This window comes from Leopardus geoffroyi, chromosome E3, assembly GCF_018350155.1.
Source record: "Leopardus geoffroyi isolate Oge1 chromosome E3, O.geoffroyi_Oge1_pat1.0, whole genome shotgun sequence".
In the NCBI taxonomy this organism is placed as follows: domain Eukaryota; kingdom Metazoa; phylum Chordata; class Mammalia; order Carnivora; family Felidae; genus Leopardus; species Leopardus geoffroyi.
The window spans coordinates 33,661,692-33,685,741 of record NC_059340.1 but is presented as its reverse complement, the minus strand read 5'-3'; the positions used below and the strand labels follow the sequence as shown (position 1 = coordinate 33,685,741).

General features: G+C 45.8%; 1 protein-coding gene across 1 annotated transcript in view; it reads right to left on the bottom strand.

The window, feature by feature from the left end:
• Positions 1-24,050, bottom strand: part of GRIN2A (glutamate ionotropic receptor NMDA type subunit 2A) — a 373,011-nt gene that overhangs the window by 136,132 nt on the left and 212,829 nt on the right. The window contains exon 4 of the mRNA XM_045462078.1: positions 14,379-14,971. Within this exon, the coding sequence (XP_045318034.1) occupies positions 14,379-14,971 (593 nt within the window). The remainder of the gene's footprint in view (positions 1-14,378; positions 14,972-24,050) is intronic.

The window sequence follows — 24,050 nt, the reverse complement described above, 5'->3', positions numbered from 1 at the left end:
AGTTCTGTCTCAGGTATGAGTCACCTCTAACTGCAGCCTGATTTCTTTCATGGTAGAAAACTGGCAACAGAAATTCCAGGCCTCACAATCTGCACATTTCCTATACATCAAATGGCTACAATCTACGACCCATCAGACCAACTCAGACCCGTGTCTACTCATCAAGCAATCAGCATGGTGAGACGGATGGATGGATTTTTGTTGTTGTTGCTGTTGGCTGTGGCCAAGCGCCTGCCCAGCACACACTGCACAACAGAAGAAGGGAGGATTGCAATCTGGAGAAGCCAAGTGCCTTACACTCCACACCAAGCTCAGGGGTCCCCACAGAAGCCTACCCCACTCCCCTGCTAACGCTTTCCAACACCTCCCCATAGCACTGGAAACAAAGCTCAACACCTTCACCGTGGCCTCTAAGACCCCCGTCTACCTCTCCAAAGGCATGTTCCACTGACTGACCCATCCTGCTTCTGCTGTTCCGACCTGACTGCTGTGCCTCAAGCCATGCAAGCAACTTCCCAGCTCAAGTCCTTTGCCCACACTGGCCCCCCATCCAGAACATTCTGGCCCCAGATCTTCGTATCACTTTCTTATTCGCTTCATTTGGATATGGGCCTAAATGTCACCTCCCCAACCATTGTATCTGAAACAACACCCTTTCATTCTCTGTCCCCTTATTCTGCCCTATTTCTCTTCCTATCCCATGTCAATACCAACCTGACATTATACGTTTGATCATATATTCTCAGTCTTCCCACCAGCCTGGGAACTTCAGGAGGGGAACCTTTGTCTGTTGTGCTTGTGGCTGCCCGTGTCCCATACCTACCACAGGGTTGAATACATGAACAAATGCATGTGGGAATTAAAGGAGGAAGGGTGGGAGGGAGGCAGAAGGGAAGGAGGGGAGGAGAGAAGGAGGGAGGATGGAGGGAAAGAGGGAGAGAAGGAGGGAAGAGGGAGGGAGGGAGGAAGGGAGGGAGGGAGGAAGCAAGGGAAGGAGGGAGGAAAAGAGGGAGGGAGGGAGGAAGGGCCAAAGGGAAAAGGGAAGGAGGAAGGAAGGGAAGCATGAAACGCAGACAGAGGATGAAACGTTTAACAGATACCAGGGACTCCTTTTGTTCTATGTGTTTTGTTTTGTTTTGTTTTGTTTTCACCTAGTCGGCTGCAGACAAACACTTTCTCCTAGTTCTGTGTTTGGAGCTCAGAGTCTATTTAAGAAAGGCTCTGTTTTGAAAGCTTAAGGTTTATTAAATTCAAGATCTGTAAAGGGCTCAGAGGCAGGCATGATGACTTCCTCCCCCATCTCCTACACAGAGTGGAAGATGTTTGCCAAGGCTTCGGCCTCCCTGCATATGTGTGAAGAGAACACTTTAAAAACCAAGGCAAAGGCGCCTGGGGGGCTCAGTCGGTTAAGCATCTGACTCTCGATCTCGGCTCAGGTCACGATCTCACAGTTTGTGAGTTCGAGCCCCGTGTCAGGTTCTACGCTGACAGTGTGGAGCCTGCTTGGGATTCCCTCTCATCTCCCTGGCTCTCTGTCCCTCCCCTGCTTTCTCTCTCTCTCAAAAATAAATAAATAAACTTTTAAAAAAGATGTTAAAAATAAGGGCAGACAACTCCACTGGGACCTGCCCTACAACCAGCATCAAGACTAAATATTGCTTCCCTCTTCCTTTTTACCTTCTATTTCTTTCCTTCTGCCTGGTCAGAATTACTGAGACTCCCTTGCTGATGTTTTTGCTCAATTCTTTGCATCCAGCTAATATTTACTGGCGCTCCTCAGAGATGCACAAAGTCTGAAGGGACGCGTTCTAGAACTCATTTAAAGGGAGCTGATGACTCTGCAACTGAGCTTTCGACTATTCTCATAAAAAGTCTCCCAGGAAAGGTCAACTTCTACCCTTTGTTCTCTCCTCTCTTCATTCTTGGCAACATGCCAACGCTGATCTCTGTGCTAATGACAATAATAATAATTGATGTTGATGGTAAAAATATTAACGTTTTCAGGGAGGTTTTGTGATTTATAAAATGAAACCCCATGCATTGCATTTCTGTCACAAGTCAACTTGCAAGGCACGCCAATGACTCCTGCCCCAAATGGGGAGATCTCTGTACGCGCTTTGGGGCACTGGGAAACTTCCTAGGGCCTCATGAAAACACACCTGGAGAGTCCTCTTTCCTGGGGCTGCCAGAGGGTCAGAGGAGCAGGTGCTGAAGTCAGAGAGGCCATCGTGGTCCTGGTTGTGCCACTAAATGACCCTGGGAAAGTCCTTTTTCTCCCTGAGATTTTTCTTTCTCATGCAAAAAGAGGAAAAATGATACCATGCGTCTCATGGAGCTGTTGTGAGAACAGAATAAGATAATACAGGTCAACATCCTTAACACAGCATCAAGACCAGAGCAACTGCTGTGTTAGCAACTATCACCACTCACCCACTGACACACATTTAAGTGTCTACATCATGCTAGGTAGTGGTGTATACAGTAACGATGACCAGGTCCCTGGAGATGTTCTTCTTCATCTCCACCAGCACCACCACATTATTATTATTCATCACAAAGGACCTAGAAGGAAAGAGGATACAGGTGCAGTGGAAGCAACCCATCTAGCTCTGGGAGAAAGAAAATCTGGGTTTCCCATGTTTCTGCCATTAACGAGTCTCTCATCAATGAAAAATGAACCCTGTCTTCCAGGCCTCAATTTCCTCACCTGTAAAAAGGAAAGAGAAGCAATGGACAATCTCGATGTTACAAAACCAGCTGAAAATAATTTGTAACAACTAATAACATACTTGGCGAATTTGGGCCATAAAGAAGGAAAAATCAGATCAGACCCACATACTTGACAAGGTGTAGGTGATCAAGGGACCTTTCCAGCAGTGACCGGTAACACACAGCATGGGCTCCATCAGACTCCCTTGTTTGCCGTTTATTGGACAGGTTCTAGGATATTGTAAAAGGCTAGATCCCTGCCCCACCACCACTGAGAACAAATCTCTCCCCCCAGCTTTAGAAGAACATCTGTGACTTAATCCACTCTGATGGGTGGGAACTCCCCGTGGGTAGTTCAGGAAGTGCTTGTCTTTGGGCAAAGTCAAATTCCCACCTGTAAGTTGAACAGAAAAGTAGGTTTAGGACCCAGGGCCACAGAGAATGACCACTTAGCCCCTGATGACTATGTCCTAGACACCCCCAGCTGAAACTTTTAAAACACTGTGTTTGTTTGTTTTTGAGAAAACGTGAGTGAAAGATTAGGGGCTCCTCTCCAATATTACGGGGTGTCTCATTGCAGAGAATCACAGACTAGCAGATTTTTTTACATGACTTCTCTAGAATGTCTGTCCAATAATGTTGAAGGCATACAGAACGACAGAGACCTATGTTGTCCACAGATCTACTTGTTTGGACCCAGGTGGAAAGATCCCTGGAGGTGAGGTACCAAAATTTCCTGTTACCACTCATTCTATTATCTACCACTCTTAAGGCTCATCAAGTTCTTATCTGGGTGATGATTATGAATGATGATGATTATGATAAAATAGTAAAATACAAGATGCATAAAGAGGCCATTGATGTAATACAAGTAAGTAGCCCAGGAGGGGATGAAAATAAACTGGGCAGGCCTTCTTGATAACACCCAGTTGACCATCTCCAGGTAGGAGGAAGGTTCCTATACAAGATGGCAGCCTTGGAGGCTCCTGAACTTACCTCCTCTCATGCACACCAAATCTAGAATTACACATGCAGCAATTACCTCCGAAAGAAATCCGGAAACTAGATCAGTGACTCCTATATATCAAGTGAACAATACCCACATCAAAGTGGGTAGGAAAGGCCGAGATACTCTTGCCATAAACCCTACCACCTGCACAGTAACATACAGCTGGGACTCCCGACTCCCAGCTTCCTCCTGAGGAGTGAAGGGTTTGGACCCAACACCTAGAGCTCCAACCTTTAAAACTTCCAGATAGGCATGTGGAATTACCGTCATCAGTGTTTCATATTTTTTAAGATTTGCTGAAAATATAATTTTTTGTGACACCTTTCAATTTTTAAATGTTGGGATTTATTCAAGTTTTGAAAACAATAAAAACATTCTGAGTCAAAAAAAAAAAAAAAAGGAAAATACAACTTCAGGTCAATTTGCAACCTCAGAAAGTAGTGTAACAGGGTTTCGACCCAAAGCAAGCTTGATTGGAATTCTAGCTTCATTTTATGTTAGCTGTGTGCCTTTTATCCAGTTATACAATTTCTCTGGACCTCAGTTTCACCAACTAAAATATGAGTTATTATGATTTACAATTGGCCTGCTGGTAATAAGTCTATTCAGCATCCATTGTCTTCTTCCTTGTTCTTAACAGAATTCACATTTGTTAAAACATCATGTTTGCCATAAAGCTTGATGGACCTTGGTGGGGAACTTCCCCCATCCCCAATTCTTAGAGTAAGTCTAGATTGGTTTAATGTATTCCTATTTGCCTTTTCAGTGACTGGACTGGGAATCCAGAATTAAGCCGGTGAGTACATGGCATTTTCAAAATGGCTGTTATTGGCCCAAATATGGACACATGACCTAATTTGCCCATGAACAAAGAAGTCATCCGAGGTGTGGCTGACAGCAAACTTAAGGTCCCAAAGAAAGAGGTTTGATAACAAAGACTACAATTACCGAAGAGCAGAGTCAAGAGATCATAGGGAAAAGAACAAGAGCCTTGATCATACTGCTTCTGAAGTCCACCCTACCTATGAAATTCCAATCAAATAATTCACTCACATACTGAATTTAGTTGACAGTTGCACCAAAAATATCCTAGATGTACATCTAAGGATTATAGATAATTTATTTAAAGTGACTAGCACAGAAAAGACACTTAATATATGGCAGGGCACTTTAAAATTTCCATTACATCACATGTTAAAATATATATGTTTCTATAAGGTAGCTTATGAAACTTGAAGTTACACACACACACACACTGATGTATTAATTAACTTGCTAAAACTTCCTTTTACTAATAGTGATGGAAATATAAAGGAAATGAGTCCACATCTCAGGAGACCTGTTCTTCCTCACACAGGAAACTGAGTAGTGTGTGTATTTATTCCTTGTGTTTGGACAGGACTTAACCAAACGAAGCAAATCTCCGGAACTGGTGGTGGGGATTTGGACAAGAGTACACCAGACGTGAGCAGATCAGCCAGTTCAGTCCCCAAACTGTGAAGCCTGGATAAAAACATGGCTGGCCTCCCCCATGCCCATGCCAAACCTAGCTGGCAAACTAGCCTAACAGGGGCTCCTCCAGCCCTGGGATCCATGACAGGCGGTCAGGCACCAGGAAGCTGCATGGAGGCTCAGTCACACTGCAGGCAGGCAGCATCTATGTGGAGGCAAGAGAAGGGGACCAAGGCAGAGAACAGGTGGAAATGCCCACCCATACTGGCTGTCCAGCACGAGGAGGGCTTCTGTCCTATATACAAGGAGGTGCATAGACAGACACTCTTCCGGGAGAGCCAACAAAAGACAGCCTGTAAATAAACTGGCCCTTCACATGTGCCCTTTACACTGTGGCACAGGTGCCCCCCTTGTGGCATAAAGGGTTTTTAACTTATCGTTTTGTATTGCATCAGATGTCTTCCAGATCATGTTAAGAATGAAGCAAAAGCAGGGGCGCCTGGGTGGCTCAGTCAGTTAAGCGTCCGACTTCAGCTCACGTCATGAGCTCACAGTTTGTGGCTTCCAGCCCCGTGTTGGGTTCTGTGCTGACAGCTTGGAGCCTGGAGCCTGCTTCAGATTCTGGTTCTTCCTCTCTCTCTCTGTCCCTCCCCTACTCATGCTCTCTCTCTCTCTCTCAAAAATAAATATTAAAAAAATTCTTTTTTAAATAAAGCAAAAGCAGAGGTTTTGCCCCCTTCTTGAAGTATCACTTTCTCATCTCTCCAGATGCAAAGCTTGGCTTGCCATCTGTGTCCTGACTCCAGCCGAGTATGGTATTGGCTTCTTCTGACTCCAAGAATTGGCTGCTCGGATGATTTGCCTGGCACTTCATCGTGTGATTGGTCTTACTTTCTCCATGTATTGATTAAAACTGCTGGTATGATTATCTAACTCTCCTAGGGTGCACTCAACCTGGGCATACTAGCAATGGCCATAGATTATAGAACTCCGCAGGGCCCACAGTGCCTGCCATGATGTCTAGCATACAGCAGACACTATAAAGACACCCATCAGGCTCCATAACAGAAGCCGGGCACAGACAGTCTCCATGGGAAAAAAAGGCAGCCGAAGTTCCCAGCCCAACTCTTTCTCCCCAAGATTCTCCTTCCCCTTTGGGCTTATTTGCCAAGGAATGCTGAAGTTCCTGAAGGTTTCAGCCCGGTTCGTCTTCTGATTCTTCCTTACCCACCCCTAGGTGATGTCACCCAATCCTGGGGTTTCAACCGCCACCAATAAGCTTTGAAATGTGTGTTGCATATTTCGGTGTCAACTGAGACCCTCTTCTTCAATTGCCTACGTGAGATTTCCACTCGGGTGTCCAGGGTGTGTTCCATGAACACGCTCGAAATTAGATGCTCTTCCTGACCTCCTCCTCTCTACACCTGCTGCTTCCCCAGTTTTGTGAAAGGCACCACCATCTACTCAGCTGTATAAGTGCCAAATTCTTGATTAATATCTTTTATCACTTTATGTTCATCTGTGAAGCCTTGTTCATTTTACTGCACAACGCACATTAAGCTCACTCACTCCTCTCTGAATACACGGCCGTTACTCTCACACAAGTCACTGCCTGCTCTCCCCTGGACTATGCCACAGTCTCCTAACTGATCCCGGTGCTTACACATTAAGATCCTCTGCCCCCAAAATACTGTCTGTCAGCAGGCACCAGAGTAATGAGGAGGGTGCTTTTTCTTTGCTTTATCTTCTCACAGAAGAGAGTTGCAGCAAATTATCAGTATACGTCACCAAATTAACAAGTTTCAAAATGAAAACTGTCTCAGCGTCCAACCCTGGGGGAAACAGATCGATCCATATTCTTGTTAGGCATGCGGGTCCCCAAGTCCAAAGACTCGCATCGGGAAAATCTGAACAATATTTGTGCTCCATGCATGACCCCGAAACCACCTTTCCCTCAAGGTAAAGGCATGGCCAATTTCTGGTCCTTTCAAGTTGCCAGCATCCAGTTCCCACCATTTGTCAAGCTATTCATTGGATGCCAGTTGGAAATGATTGACTTGCATTGCAGGGTTGGCATACGGTACTTTTGACTTCCAGCCAAAAAAGACACGGCTGTGTTCCAGGAGAGATGCCACAAGCAGAGATGATGCTGAAGAGAGGCTGTTGACTTAGCTGTCAGGCTGAACACCCAGGGAGCAGAGACCACCTCTCATGGGTCTGTCAGGACACAGGCGGGGTCAGATCAAGCTGTGCACCCAGCCCTGGGAAGGAGGACAATTAACAGATCAGGTGCCAACTATAGCCTAGATGCTTGGCTGAGTGTATTACACGCATGTAAGTGTCACCACAGTCCCCTAGGGCTGGAATGATCTCTGTTTGCAGTCAAGAAGTGGAGGCTCAAAGAAATCAAGTAACTTGCCCAAGATAACCATGGCACTTTCCGAACTCACGTTCCACAAAGTCACAAATTCTGGTGGAATGCACTTTGCGTTCTCAATCTGGCACTTGCACCTGGATTCTCTCGAATCTCATTTCTATATATCTCTTGCTGATTTGCTTTGAGGCTCAGCCTTTCTTCCTCATCACGGAGTCCAGAGCCCCAGATTTGCAGCACAAGCCCACAGGACAGCTGGGTCTCGTGGGTGCCTGGTGCCATTGCCAGAAATGTTTGTCGAGCATACAGTAATCCCACAGATAAATATTTGCAAAGAGTTATCACATTCACCCAGGGAAGTTTTAACTCCGGTCAAGCTCAGAGACTTAACGGAGTAGGCTCTTTTATTGGCAATAAAAAAAGAAACCAACAGTGTTAATTGTGACTTCTTAAAAACAAAACAAAACAAAACAAAAAAACAAAAAAACAAAAAGGCAGCCCAGCTTAGTGCAGTCTGTTAATGGGTCGTTAAGCCAGGAACTTTTCCTGTGGTTATTTTAGAAATGAAGACTGAAAAAAGTATCAAGGAGGGGGGCCTGGGTGGCTCAGTTGGTTAAGTGTCCAACTTCAGCTCAGGTCATGATCTTGCAGTTTGTACATTTGAGCCCTGCGTTGGGCTCTGTGCTGACAGTTCAGAGCATTGAGCCTGCTTCAGATTCTGTGTCTCCTTCTCTCTCTCTGCCCCTCCTTTCTCTCTCTCTCTCTCTCTCTCTCTCCCTCTTTCAAAAATAATTAAACATTTAAAAATTTTTAAAAAGATAAAAGTACCAAAGTAACTTGGAAATGAATTAAGCTCACACATATAGATCTTCCTTCCATTTCATTTTCTGTCAGGGTCATAATTTACAACATTATTCCTTCTTTTCGTTTAAATTTTTTGTTTGCTTGTTTGTTTATTTTGACAAAGAGAGAGAGCACAAGCTGGGAAGGGGCTGAGCGAAGCAGAGACAACCGGGCTCCATACCATCTGTACAGAGCCTCGTGTGGGGCTCAAACTCACGAACCATGAGACCATGACCTGAGCCAAGATCAAGAGTCCGATGCTTAACTGACTGAGCCACTGAGATGCCCCAATGTCGTTGCTTCTTAAAGCAGAAGCCTGATAAATCACGAAGTTAATTTAAAACACGAAAGTGCTCAAGCCAGATATTGTCAATTAAAGTCAAATAACTTCTCTTCAATAGGAATCCATTAACTCTCCTGGGAGAAGATGTTCTTTCCCCACTCATCTGGGCTAAAGATCTACTTGAACACTTCTGACCTCCAAGACACTTGTCCACATCCTGCTTCCTTAACTAAAATGGAAGCCACGGGATGTACGGTCATAATTCAGTCATTAAAAAGCAAGGTAGAAATCTATTTCTCACTTCCCTGCCTGTAAATAGCTTGCAGTCTAATAAGTATAATTATAGAAACAATAATGACAATCATCACCACAATAATAATAACAACAGTAATTTTTGAAATGCCTCCTACCAGCCAGGCTTGTGTTTCAACATATATGCTTTCCCTTAATTTTGGTACAATAAGATGACTACCCCCCTACACACACACACACGTGTGTGTGTGCATTTTAGAAAAAAATTATGGGTTTAGCATGGTTAGTAACTTAAACTTGGCAAGCAGTACGTGGCTAATTCCAAACCTGGCCATACGGACTTTTCTCTGTACCGAACTGCCTTCTTCCCATTGGCCATGCTCCTCCCAGGGTAAGCCTTTAGCAAGAGAGTTTAGGTCTAAAAAGAATCCACCTTTTGGGGTGCCTGGGTGGCTCAGTCAGTTAAGCGTCCGACTTTGGCTCAGGTCATGATCTCACAGTTCCTGAGTTCAAGCCCCGCATTGGGCTCTGTTGTAACAGTTCAGAGCCTGGAGCCTGCTTTGGATTCTGTGTTCCCCTCTCTCACTCTGCCCCTTCCCCCCACCAAAAATAAAATAAACATTAAAAAAATTAAAAAAAAAAACCACAAAGCTACCAGAAAGATGTTTGGGAAATGTCAGCAAACATTGAGCCATCTCAACCCCAATCCACTTCTCCTTAGGTGTTATGATTCCCCAGAAGGACATCCCTTTCCTTTCCTCCTGTACCTCCAACCTAGTGAGACGAGCCCCCACTATGAGATATTGCACTGCCCCTTAGGCCTCAAAGACAAGTCACAAATGGCAACACTGAACACTGCCTGACCCAATATTTATATGGGGGCTTTCTCTGTCTCGCCATCCAGGGATAATTGGTGTCTAGCATACAGAGGGACTAAATGCCCCGTGGGGAATGAATCAGTGGCAATCCTGTGGACTGTGGCATACAGACCCATCTGTTCCACTACCTGTTCTGTATCTACAAGTTATATTATAATAGTAAAGACGTATAGATTGCAGTCCATATGTCAGGCTCTGGGCTAAGAGGCAAATACTTCTCTTGTCCCCATGTTATGTCTCAGGAGGCAGCCTTGGAGGAATTAAGGGACTTGTCCAAAGCCTTCGATCTAGAAGAGTTCTAATCTGGGATTCAAACCCAGGCTTTGGTGCCAGACTTTTCACCCTGAGGCCACATTGCCTCCCAGAGGGCCCTATCCACCAGAGGCCTGGACGGACTCTTGGGACAGGAATGGACAGAACAGCCTCGGTTCCACACCAGCAGAACAGGTAATGTTCTACCTTCACAGCTCCAGGAATTACCAGTGACGTGCTCTGTGCTTGGTGAAGGGACAGATGTTTAATAACTTTGCAGTAGCAAGGAGGAGGTTACATAACATGGCTGAGCTATTTTTGAACTTTATAAAATGCTGACTGCTCTTTTCAAAGTGCCTTCTGTAAAACCAGGAATATTAAACATAAAGAACATTTTCCCCTTTCCCCCACCTTTTTTCCCCCTGAAATCCCAGGGACAGAAACAGGTCCACGGCAAGATCATTAACACGTCATCCTGAGCAAGCAGTCTTTTCTACCAGGTCCCACGTCATAAGAAGTCATGGTTACAGTGTCCTAATAACGCAAGCTCTGGGTAGGAGATTATAAGTCACATCCCTGAAGACCACACAGGGACATGTGTAACTGGTTCCAAGATGGCACACTCAACCAGTCAAAGAGGGACCCCAGATCCCCACATCAATGTAGCACGACAGCCATCCATGTGAGTTTATCCGAACTTCTTCCAAGGTATTTGCATCCTCCTGACTACATGGTGGGAGTAACGACACCTACTTGGTGACTGGATGCTCTGTGGAACCCTGAACTGGAGAGTCCTGGGATTCCAACTAGACTACAGACATTGAGGGTCCCTTACATTACCAACCTAAATGTCCATCCGAGGGGGATGGTTAAACAAACAATGCAATAGTTACATGCACAACAGAACGCAAGACAGCACCTAAGATGAATATGCTAGAAGGACACGGGTCCTCATAGATCGATCTTGAACCACAAGGTTGACGTAAAGGAAATTGGAACATATCAAACACCACTCATGTGCATTAGAAAGAACTGTGCCTTGGGTCTGAGGTTGCAGAGACGTCTGTACTAAAAGTAAAAACATGCACACAGATCTGGATTCCCACCAAGTTCATGGCAGTGTTTTTCCCTCCCAGGGAGAGAAAAGGAAGAAAGTGGGACTGGGGAGAGGTATATCAGGACTGCTATGTGGTCGGTAATGTGTATTTCTTTTAAAAATGTGAAACCAATGTGACATATTGGGGTGGGTGTGTCATCAGACTCTGTACTAGCTTTTTGTTCTTCCCTCATATTTTTAAAAAAGCCCTTGTTACCTGAGTCTGTCGCCACGCCAACCTCCTTCTTCAGCACACTGTACGTTCTTTGAGGACGGAAGTTGTGTCTTCATTCCTGTGTGTATTTTGGGGGCTAGCATGGGTTCCACTGGAAGGAAGGAATGACTGATAGAGGAGAAGAGAATGGTGTCCTCAATGCGTTTCTGAAAAACTGCCATTTGGGGGCTTTCTCCAGCTCCCAGCCCTTCCCTTGCCTAGCAAACTGCTCCTCTGCCTGGATGAGTTTAAGAAACACCGTGACAGTGGGCAAGTATAGTAAGAAGCCACTGCTTGCAGCACATTCCAGCCTCACACACAGGGCGAGCATCGCCAGCGGTCCACGGAAGGAGAGAGGTTTCATCAAACACCAGGCAGTGGATGACGGCTTACCACACTTGATCCATTACTACTCTGGGGCTGAAGCACCATCTACAAAAATTGCTGCATTCAAAACATAACTCCTAGAAACAGCATGACAGCATTTCACAGCAGTGGGTTTTTTTTTTGTTTTTTTTTTTTAGGAACAGAATTCAGGATGGTCACTCGAAGGAGCTCTGTATGTCTTGACAATTATCCTTCTCCAATTCCTTTTCCTGTATACATTATATTTCAATTGCCCTAAAATTGAGTTATGTTTTCATCAAAATTATACATTTCTGAATATTCCAGCTGCAGGGCATTTTTGATGGGAAGTGAGTACTCATTAGCCCAGCCCTCGTGTTTGCGCTGGCAGAAATCCTGCCTCTGTAAGAGGCTTCCAGGCCTCATACTCATTTCCCGGAGTTCCCTCCTGATCTTTAGGCAATTCTTCAAAACGCTCAAAGCGGTAATGGAGAAACAGGATGGCTAAAGAGAGAATCAGAGGGGAAGGGGAAATTCTGAAGGACCACAATTTCTTAATTCAAGAGTTTATTTTCCATGTGTATACCAATTTTATTTTTTTTTTAATTTTTTTAATGTTTTTATTTTTTTGAGACAGAGAGAGACAGAGCATGAGCAGGGGAGGGGCAGAGAGAGAGGGAGACACAGAGTCTGAAGCAGGCTCTAGGCTCTGAGCTGTCAGCACAGAGCCCAACATGGGGCTCGAACTCACAGACTGTGAGATCATGCCCTGAACCGAAGTTGGATGCTTAACCGACTGAGCCACCCAGGCACCCCTGTGTATACCAATTTTAAAGATGTATAATCTTTCCACACGTGCACACCTCTGGACTCAGAGATAATCCCTGCACTGTAGCAGATTTAAGGTCCTAAAAACTCCCAGAGTCACTTTGGAGTGACGTGTTACTCTGCTGGTAATAAACCTACCTAGTCTGCCTACTGTCATTTCTAATGACCAAAAACAACGTCACTGGTCATTCTGACAGGTATTCAATAATCACTGGGGGCCAGGCACGGCGCTAAGCAGTACTTTTCACGCATCGCCTCATTTCATACTCAGGACAATCCATGGAACATTGGTTCTCAGTGCATGGTCCCCAGACCAGCAATATCAGCAGCACCGAGGAACCTGCTACAATTGCAAATTCTGTCCCCCCATCTCCCGTGGCCCCCGGAGCTACTGAATTATAGACTGAGTGTGGAGCCCCGAAATCTGTGGTTTAACAAGCCCTCCTGGTGATTCGGATGCACGCTCAAATTTGACGAGCACCCCCTAGGAAGCAATGCTACCATCATCACTTGGCAATGAACAACTGAGGCGCGGAAAGGTAAAATGGTTATCCGAGGCAAACAGAAAGTGGGCCAGACAAGATTTGAACCCTGATAAATCGAGGCCTGGAGTCCAGGCCCTTAACCACAGAACTACACCACGCATTACGTACAGAAGGAGCGTGGATTAAATCACCAGACGTCAGGCAAAAGCATGCAAAATGGGTGCAGGGGTGATCATTCTAAATGTCAACAGCCAAGCCATAATGATGGGTCACAAGGAACAATGACACTCCTGAGAAACACCGAACTTAAACGTCCGCCAAGATGCGAGTGGTTGAATACATTAGGATACATCCATGTGATGGAATACAATGAGGCTTCAAAAGCGGTATCTGCCAAGATTTCCAATGACCTACAAAAATAGGACACAAGAAGGGAAGAAATTCAGACACAGACTCAAACAGAGGATGGAACACCCAGCGTGGGCAGTTTTCCCAAACTGTGACATGTTGGTGGGGACGTGGGAAGCCTGGTGACTTCACAAACTGCTTGCGTGGATATAAATTGGTAGAGTTACTTTGTGGGACAAATTGGCAACAGACACTTCAATTTTTAAATGCGTGTGCTCTGTGACCCCAGAGTTCTACTTCTGAGAATCCGCCCTGGAGAAACCCTGACACATGTGCACAGAGACATGTGGGAGGGTGATCCCTGTGGTTTAGTTTGTGATGGAAAAAGAAAAATCAGAAACAACCTGAATTTCTATCATTATGGAGACTGGATAAACAAACCATGGTATATCTCTATTGAGAGAGGTAATGTGCACAGGTTTGAAAGAATACACACACACACCCATACGTATGTATATCGACACCCACATATGTATCTGCATACATTCATACATATGTATGTGTGTATATATATACATCTTTGTACATATATTCATATATGTGTATATATCTATATATAAAAGTATATGCATATGTACACACACATGCACGCTGGAGATACGGTTATAGATAGAAAATGGATAGATTGTGAGATACGTAGATAGATACGGAGACAGGTCTCATATGTAGGTTTCCAAGGTGTATCATCGAGTAAAAACAGAAGGTTGCAGAGAACGAAGCATGATGGAACTTAAAAACGAAAGATGAGCCGGGGGGTGAGGGGAGGAGAGACTAAGATCAATGGCACAAAGCAAGTCCCATAAGCGCACGCACAACACTCCCTACCGTCAGCGCACATTTCCAGCAGCAAGTACGTATGTGTTGTTCTGAGTATTTCAACAACCAAAGAAGCAAACAAACAACAAAACACTGGTCCCATTCTGGGACACAAGCAAAGACGGCCCTCTTACTGGTGCAGGGTGTGTGGTGGGGCCTCCGGCTTCTCCGTCTGCCCGTAGCAGCTGGCCTTGGCCTCAGGGATATAGGAGAACTTCTCCAACATGGAATACGCGGCAGTGGTTAGGATGCCCAGGCCGTCCCTCACTCGCGCCTCCAGGCTGTAGTCCCAGTCGTCGTAGGAGACTGAAATGAGTCCTGATGGAAACTCTTTGGGGATGAGCTCCGTGTTCCCAGAAACCAAGCTGGGGACAATCCAGAAGAAATCATATCCAGTGAGGCCCAGGGAGCGGGCCTCACTCAGGATGAGGACGGCCTCATCTTTGGAACAGTAGAGCAGGATGACGGAAGAGTGGATCTTCTTCAACTGGACTTGCGTCTTTGCATCCTCAAAGGAAGTGTCCAGGGTGATCACGTTCTGCATGTCCCAGCCCACAAAGCTATTGTCCACTGTGGTCTTGATGAAGCTGATGAAGTCCCTGTAGCCAGGGAAGATGGTGGTCACCAAGGAGAAGACATGCCAGTCGTAATCCTGCATGATCTTCAGCATGACCGTGGCTTGTTGCTGGATGGACGCTCCAAATTGGAAGAAGGTTGACGTCGGATCCTGCCAACAGGTTAAAAAAAAAAAAAAGAAAAAAGAAAGAAAGAAAGAAAAAGAAAAAGCAAAACAGAGGATGAGGCAGAAGGTGGTTTATATATAACCATCTGTCTTTATAGGCTTTAAAAATGCCTTCTTAGAAGGGAGGGAAAACATATCACACACGTATGCATCCCCAAACATTCCTGAGCACCTACTATATGCCACACTTGGGAACAGATGCCGGGGATACACAGAGGAGAGAGACCCTGACCTTGGGAGCCCTCAGTCTGGTGTGTGAAGGACATCTGTTATTTTTTCCAGCTCATTTTCCTCTAGTTCATTCCACAACCTGCCCCCTGCCCCCACCTTTGGGCCCATGTGGCTTCAACACAATGAACTCTATCTGGCCCCAGGCTCTGGACTGGAAAATGAATTCAGGGGAGACAACATCAGGACACAGAGACACAGTCCTGATGACATACTTGGAGCACCTGGAGTCTGCTATGCCTAAAGACTCGGTTGTGTGAAACAACAAGTCCCCAAGTTCACCTGAGCCACTTTGAGTAGGATTTCTGTCACGTGGACTCTAGACTCCTATGTAATATAAAGTATAATAAATGCTAAGTGGACACCTATCTGGATGTCTATGTGAATCAGCAAGTATCTGTTGAACACTTACCAAACTATGCAGCAACACCATCTTAGAACTTGGGGAAACAATTATATATAAGACAGACAAAGACAGGGTCTCTGCCTTTGTACATGTGGCGGGAATTTGAGGAAGAACAATTTCCAGGGACTAGAGGCTGAGAGAGGCACAAGGAGATGCCGAAGGAGTATCCGGGTGAAGAAGAGGGGAAATGAGTGGGCATTAGAGTCAGCGGAGACCTGCAGATACACCTTGGCTATTCTAAGAGCTGGAGATAAATCATTATGGCTCATGACGTAGGAGGGAGATGAGATGATGGTGAAAAGGCTTGGCAGAAATCCTATCATGTGTGACTTCAGGGATATGTTCAGAGGCTGAGACCTTATTCAAGCATAAGAGGGAGCTGCTGGATGCTCTTACTCTGGAAAGTGACATGGCGACTTGTGTTGGGTTAAAGGGCCCCTTAATAGTCCTAGCATCTCCCCAAGTCATGATCTGATCATGAGAACATACTCCCATTTAGAAAAGGCAGGCGATGCCTACGGTTATGTCATTTACAAACCACCTTCATGCCTCTTAACTCGTTAAATCCCCCACGAGATCCTATGAAGGTGGTGTTATTGGCAGGGGGAAATGAGGCTCAAAATGAACTCAGGTTCTGGTTCACGGCCAGCCCCCTTTCTAAAACACAGCCACGACTTTCTTGGGATCACTGAAGATCTACAGATAGCAGATGCTGAAACCATGCTGTTGACTGGCTGACCTGGCACAAAGATACCAGCTAAACAGAAGGTATGCCTGTGTTACAGCAAAACACAATTTGACAAGTGCTGAGATAGATTCCTCCCCCTCCCCCACCCCAGGGAACTAAAAGGATTCTCAAGGGGTCCTTATTATACTGCAGCCATGTTTTCATTTTCCATTCTGTAGTTACCATACACATTGACCTCAAAACTATGAATACAGGGGTTCCAGTGCGTGTGTGTGTGTGTGTGTGTGTGTGTGTGAGAGTGTGTGTGTGCATGCGTGAGTGTATTAAGAGTGGATGATTCCATTCGTCTTTCCAAACAATATCTTGTAGCTGTGCATGGCACTCCTTTAAGAAGTCTGCAGAGTTTTCCCCCTGGGTGCCCACAGAATAGAAAGTTTTATCTGAACGGGCCAAAAGCTACATAGTTCCTGGAAATACTTCCCTTTTCTAAAATGCATGAGTTTGGGGGATAATTCAAGTGCAATGTGGCCTGAAGGCAGAGACAAAAAACACAGGAATAAATGCCTCTGGGCTCCTTCTAACAAAACAGTTTTATGAATTTTACCTCATTAAATCAATTAAAGTGGGTAACAGATTTAAAGACTTTGGATAATTATCTTTTTCCCTACAGTAGCTTTTGGAGAAATCCAATGTTCGTGGATTGATTAAACGTCTTAAATCGCGCTTCAACAAGACTGAATGGCTCAAGGGCAGAGATTCTGCTGTGTCCTCATCTCCCTGTCCCCAGCACCCAGTGGAAGACTTGGCACATGACCCATCAGTAAATGGAGGATGAAGGAATGCATGAGTAGATGACGGTGTGAATGGAGTCTAAGAGGAATGTCCTTGGTTTAAACATAATGTCAGACGGGAGAAGTCCACGTCGGAGCTTTTGCATTTTTTTACTCTTCAACGTCACGCCCAGAAATTAAAATCTTTCAACATCACCAACCTACTACTCCTCCATCCAATGTCTGAAATTAGTGGAGGGTGATCTTCATTGATCAGAAAAGGAATCGAGAAGTCCTACATGACTCAAGAGCTGTCCAGGGAACCTCATTAAATATCAAAGACAGCGACAACATAAAGAACCAAAAGAAGACACAGAAGTGAAGTCCCAAGGCAGTTATAGCCACCAAACTTAGCACTGCCAAGTGTTTCCTGGGAGGGGACTGGGAAGTCCCAAACTTAATTACAAAGGGTATGTAATAATTCCCATGGAACCAAGATGCTCCAAGGACACTGGTCAGCAGGGTTACACTATGACTGCACAAGGCAGTGAGATCAGCACCTTCCTGTGAGCACACGAGGAATGGAGAAAGATCTCAGGAGGGCATATGCTAAGAGCATGGCTGAAACCCAGTAAAAAGGATCTCTGAGACGATCCGTATGTACACACACACTTCCTAGGGATAACCGGTACTGGTGGAGAGGTGGAGATCGAACCTGCTAGATGGGGGGCCGGTGGTGCTGGGGTTGCACCAGCACCCCTGCTCCATGTGCTGTGAGCAAATGCAGCCTTATCTGGCACTCCATGTAGAGAGGAGGGTATGGCTGCCTTGTGAACTTCATGAAAGAGAGAGATTACAGGACAGCAGTCCATTAGCCCGGAGCTTGTCTGGCATAGCCATCTGTGTAAAAATACATGCGGGTTCCTTTGCCTGTGGCGTCCCCAGTCCCTGGTCCTGTGGTGCTTTAGTCCAAGCTGAATCTCTCCTGTTACCCTCTTCTGATCCCCACTAACGTCTTCACCCCAGGACGGAAAACAGTCTAACTTCCGGGGTCATGCTGTCCAGGCACCAATTCTAATTGTAACCTTGGGAAAAATCACTTCACCTTTCCAAGCCTCAGTTTCCACATCTGTATAATGGGTGTGGTAATGCCAATAATTATACCACTTAACGTGCCAGAACGACTTAGCTATGAGAGTCACGTGGCTCAACACTTTCAATGCAGTATCTCATTTAATCCTAGCCCCAACCACCTTCCTAAACTGGTAATGGTATTATGCCCATCATACAAATGAAGAAAGATTCAGAAGTAGAGGGAGTCCTGCAGGGTCATACAGGCATTGAATCGGGCTTGCCTGCTTTGGGTGCAAGCTTTTCACCCCTGCACCACACTGTTGGTGACAACAGCACTTCCCCATTGAGCTGCAAGGATTAAATGACTTCCTTGTATAAAAGCTTCCAGCGCAATAGCCATCACATGTCAAGTGCTCAACAAATAGATGTCACTGTTATTCTCCCCGTGGGTCAGGACTCTTGGTATTTCACATCAGGGGCGTATGCTACCCACTTCCCACTCTGGACTTGGACATCCCAACAATTCACCACATTCATGACTGCCTGATTGAAATTCCTAAACGCTGCTTTAATCGTGCCACTTGTCTCCTCTATGGTCATCAATGTCTCCCCTAGACCCTTCATCACATTAAGTATAGACCCTCCAGCCTACCCCTTTATGCACAACAGTCAAACTCTATAGCTGAAATAGTATGGGCCCCCAGGTTTGCTGGACTTGAATTCAAGTCTCAGCTCTGCGTTAACCAACCGTGTGACTGTGGGTAGATTCTGAAACTTTCTGCATCCGAGTTTCTTTGCCTATAAAGTGGGTATAATAAGCACTGTCCCAGGGTGGGGTTGGGGGCTGCCATAAAGAATGAAAAAGGGCTGAAGTGGCAGGCTGACAGACTCATCTATGGCTGCCCCCAATAGGCTGGGGACTCCTCTCCATCGTCCTCATTCCTCTAGACAACATGGACTGTGCCAGAGACCTAAGGGGACCTGATCCTATTTCAGAAACTGGTATGTCCGGATCTACTGACATGCTCGTTTCACATTGCCCCTCCCCTCCGCAAACCAGCCCACTCATTCTGAGCCCAAGGAGGCTGCATGAAGAGAAGGAACTGTCTTTCCTCACGGTGATGAATCATGCTTTGGAGAGAAACCATCACTCATGTCCTTCATAGACCTCCCACAGTTACCCTACACCACTATGGTTTCCACTGGCATCTGAAACTCCGGAACGCATTGTGGACCAAAGGCACTCTATACCTTTTGGAGGAATGTAAGCGAGAAGTTATTTGCCAGATAGAACTGCACAGCGAGATACTGAAGAGGCTCACGTTTGGCTCTGGATTTTTCAAAGGTATTTTTATGGATTGGCAGGAGGTGATGGAGGAATTTGGCCACACTCCCAGGGCCTGGCATCTGATATGCCAAATGCTGCCCTCTTTTTCAAGGCCCTGAACGTTCTTCCCGCTGCCTACCTGAACGGCAGAGGCTGTCTCTCCTGCTCCTACCACCTCCTGCCATCACTCAGCCTGTCCTTTTCAGATTCTACAGATCCGTCTCTGACCACCTCTGGCACCGGCTTCCTCAGCAGTGTGCAGCGGGGGGAGAGGAACAGATTTCAGACACCCACTTTGGTTCTGAAGCGAAAGCAGTTCTCTCCCCGGGCTCACTGCTCTGCTGAAGACAGAACAAACTGTTTTAAACACAGAGCGAGGGAGGCAGGGGGTGTGGTAGATGAGAGTTCCTGATCTAATGTTCTAGAATGTTCCAGAGCTTGCTGAGTGCTCAGGGGAAGACCTGACTACCGTGGGTATCAAGGCATGATGTTTAATAGGAGTCTAACACCAACTTTCGTTTCAGTTACCCAGTCACAAAGGCTGTTCGATTCTAACGACCCAAGGGATGAGGTATTGTAAGTGGTTATAACCCTCACGGATGGCGTTTCTCATTAAGACACAGGAAGAGAGGTTAAGTGACTTCCCTCAAATCCACATGGCGCCATGCTGACAACAGCTTTGTTACTGCAAGATGTCATTCAAAGTTCCCTTACACACACCAGTGGCTCTCACTCCTGGCTGCATAGGAAAATCACCTAAGAGTTACAAAAAAACAAACAAACAAAAAACCACTGCTTCTGCCCCATGCCAGTCCAAATGAAACTGAATTTCTGTGATCTGAGTATATGAACTCCAATGGTTTGTTTTCCTTGGTCTCATCTCAATGGCAGCATGAGTAGTATCCAAGTTAGTATCGTCAAAGCCTAGAACAATGTTTGACACATAGCAGGGGCTCAATATATATTTGGAGAGGAAATAAATGAGCAGGAAGTTCATTTCTAGGAGGTATGAGAGAACTGGTCACCTGTTGTCAACGCTGCACACATTTCCATAGCTTATTTTCCTTTGGGTACCAAAACAAACAAAATATAATGATGTAGGTGACCCAGCAAACATTGAGAGGGACACCTTGGGGATTTTCTTTCTCTTGGTAGAGGACTGTCCTGGTGAGCCTTGATGTGTTTTCTGCCACTCTTACTGTGTATGGACTGAGCTTTTAAATATATTTTATTTCTGTAAAGGCACCAGACATGATAAGCCTGAGGACTGAGAAGAGTAGCACTCTCACATACATATAAGCTCTGTCCCACTGGAGGATCTCTATCCCATCATCAGCCATTCTCCTCTTCCTCTTCCTCTTCCTCTTCCATCACCACCACCACCATCTATCATCACCATCATCATCATCTACCATCATCATAATCCACCATCACCACCATCATCATCCATCATCACATCATCTATCCATCTCCCTCTCCTCCTTACCCGAATTACCATCATCATGGCCAACATCACAGCTAACCTTTACTGGGCATATGCAATATGTAGGACAACGTAGCATGTAGTAAAATGTCTTAATATTATCCCTGTATTACAGATTTTTAAAACTCAGGTTGAGAGAAAGTAACTTGCCTAAACTCATACAACTGGTACATGGCAGGGCCAGGATTCAAGACCAGGCAGTCTGAATGCAGAATTTGGATGCTTAGCTACTAGGACACCCTGATTTCAGGTGTGCAGAATAGGAAACAGAAGAGTGTGTGTGTGTGTGGGGGGGGGTGTAAATAACCACCACTTCATCATTTTTGAGGCATCCAACTAGAAAAGAAAATGCCCCAGAAATGGAAAAACATTGCCAATGATCTCACATCAACTGGCAATCAGTTGGTGCAGAAGACTGGGGCTAAGAGAGGAAACCATACCCGAGTACCATTTCCCAAAACACATCAGCTTCATGATTCACAAACACAAAATTTCATTCCAAGCAACCTCTACTTATTGAACTGTTTCATGATTTGTGTTTTATCCCTCATTTTTTTTCCTTTCAGGATAGGAGGGATCTCTTCCCACATTTAGTACAACAGGTAACCACCATTCAAGCTACAGGCATCCATTATTTCTTTATCACCCCACAGGTTTATTTCGTTTTCCTCTCCCTATTACACGTGCTCATGTTCCAGTCCCACGGTGGTTCTCTCTCAAACAACAGCAAGAACCTCCTGTGTGGAGTCCCTATCCCAGTCCTGTCCCTCTCCCACCCACCTTCCACACTGCTGCTCTAGTTGCTTTTTATAAAGTTCAAACTGGAGCATGATGTCCTCCTGCTTAAATTTTTTTCAGCAGCTCTCACAACCTTCAGGATAAAATAAAAACACACACAGCCCCATCACAGTTTGGGCTCAAGGTCTGGGGCTTAGCATCCATCTGAGTACCCCGAGTAAGGTCAGGTACCCTACAAGCACGTGACAAGACGAATCGCTGAGTGAGCTAATGAAGATAACGAATGTGTGCTCGGAAGGAAAACCAAAGGAAATCTTCCTCCCTCTGGCTATCATTTCCCAAAAGCACATTCGCCCCATCACCCACCAACACAGAACTCCTCTATCAGCAACCTGTGTTCATTGCACCATTTCATCATTTCCATTCTGTCCCCCATTTTGCTTCTCCCAGAAGCCAATCCACCATGATTCTTCTAAAATGACCTAACACCACTGTTCTCTGTTCTCTCCTTCTCTCTTCAAATGAGAAGTTGAATCTCAAGTGTCTGGTGACTGGTGGGTTCCCAACTAGGGTGGCTGCTGGGCTCTGGGTTGAAGACTAGGATAGACACTCCAATCTTAACTCAGAGTCTGTGCACTAGGCTCTCACACTGGGCTGCAGGAAATGAGGAACACATAAGACAAATTCTAAGATGAGCTCTATGGTTGGGGATGGAGGAAGGAATGGACCCTCCTAGAATGACCAAGTGTTCAACCTCTTCCTAGCCTGGGCCTCCAGTATAGCACCTACTGGCTGCAGGTGAGTATTCAGCCTTACTTTACAAGAACTGAATAAAATTAACTATGGCTTCTCAGGCACACGAGCCACATCTCAAAGCTAGTGCTCTCCCACCCCCACCAGCCCCACACCTAAAGATGCCAACTGACTTGGTCTGGGATAGGGTCTGGGATAGGGTCTGGGATTTTTTAATTCCCTGGGTGAATGTAATGTGCAGGCAGGGTTGAAGACGCTAATCTCAGTCTGGTATCCAACCTTGTAGCTGTGCTCCCTTGGGGAATTTCTCAGGCCCTCAGATCTCTGGGCTCCGGGCCACCCCCACTGGATCAGAATCTTTGTCTAAAATATGTATTTTCTCCAGAATATGCTTATGTTCAGCAAGACTTTGTACCTCTGAGTCCACTTCCTCTATCTTCTAGGGGAGGAAACAGGCTTTAAAATCTTAATGACTTGCTTCAAGTTTCACATAAATCAGTGGGATCTCAGCAACAGACCCAGGGTCTCTCACCTCCTAATTCAGAGCCATCTTTACTGTGTCATGATGCCCTCAAGGGGGAAATGTTTTCTACACAGAGAAACCACAAGGAACAGGGGGTGTGTAGGAGGAACAGGGGCTTGCGGACAGCCTGAGCAGGATCAGCTTTTTTTTTTTTTTTTTAACATTTATTCATTTTTGAGAGAGAGCCAGAGCATGAGTGGGGGAGGGGCAGAGAGAGAGGGAGACACAGAATGCGAAGCAGGCTCCAGGCTCTGAGCCGTCAGCACAGAGCCCGACGTGGGGCTCGTACTCATGAACTGCAAGATCATGACCTGAGCTGAAGTCGGACGCCCAACTGACTGAGCCACCCAGGCACCCCAGGAACAGCTTCTTAATGCGAGAAAGTTCCTTCACCCAAGCCTCTGTTTCCCCATCCAAGAAATGGAAAATGACGGTAACGGTCACCACCCCAAAGGGCTGCTGCACATATTTTGTGAGGTGATGTACATAAAGCCCTTGGCATATAGGAAGGGCTTGGTCAGGCTGAGTTGGCCATGACTGTGGTGAAGATGCTGGCCTTGACCATCAAGCCACGACTCCCACATCCATCATGGAGTCCTTAGCACTCCCACTTGTGAATTTCCAGCATCTCTGCCTTTACACGTCACTCCTCAGCCCTGACTGGTGGGTGGTTGCCTAGTTACTGGGAGGCATGCATCTTGCCCGGCTCCTCAGACTAGAATTTTTAAGGGCAGGGCACAATGTCCTTCCGAGTCCCTCTTAACACCCTCAGGGCACTGGGCCGCTACTTTGGGGATAAAACTGGAAGCATCATTTTGCATCTGCAAGGTTGCCCGTGGGTAGAGAGAGACTAGTGCTTTATGCATTTGAGCAACCCACTGCTCCAGAAACATTCATCTATTGATTGCTTTTCATCCATTCAACGGATTGAACAAACTCCAGCTACGTGCCAGGCGTTGTTCCAGGCGAGTGAATCTAGGGAAAGAGGCTACCAAAAGTGAAGGTCCCTGCTTTTACGAAGTTTGCATTCTCAAGGGAACAGACAGAAGAGAAAGAATGACATCGACACACAGA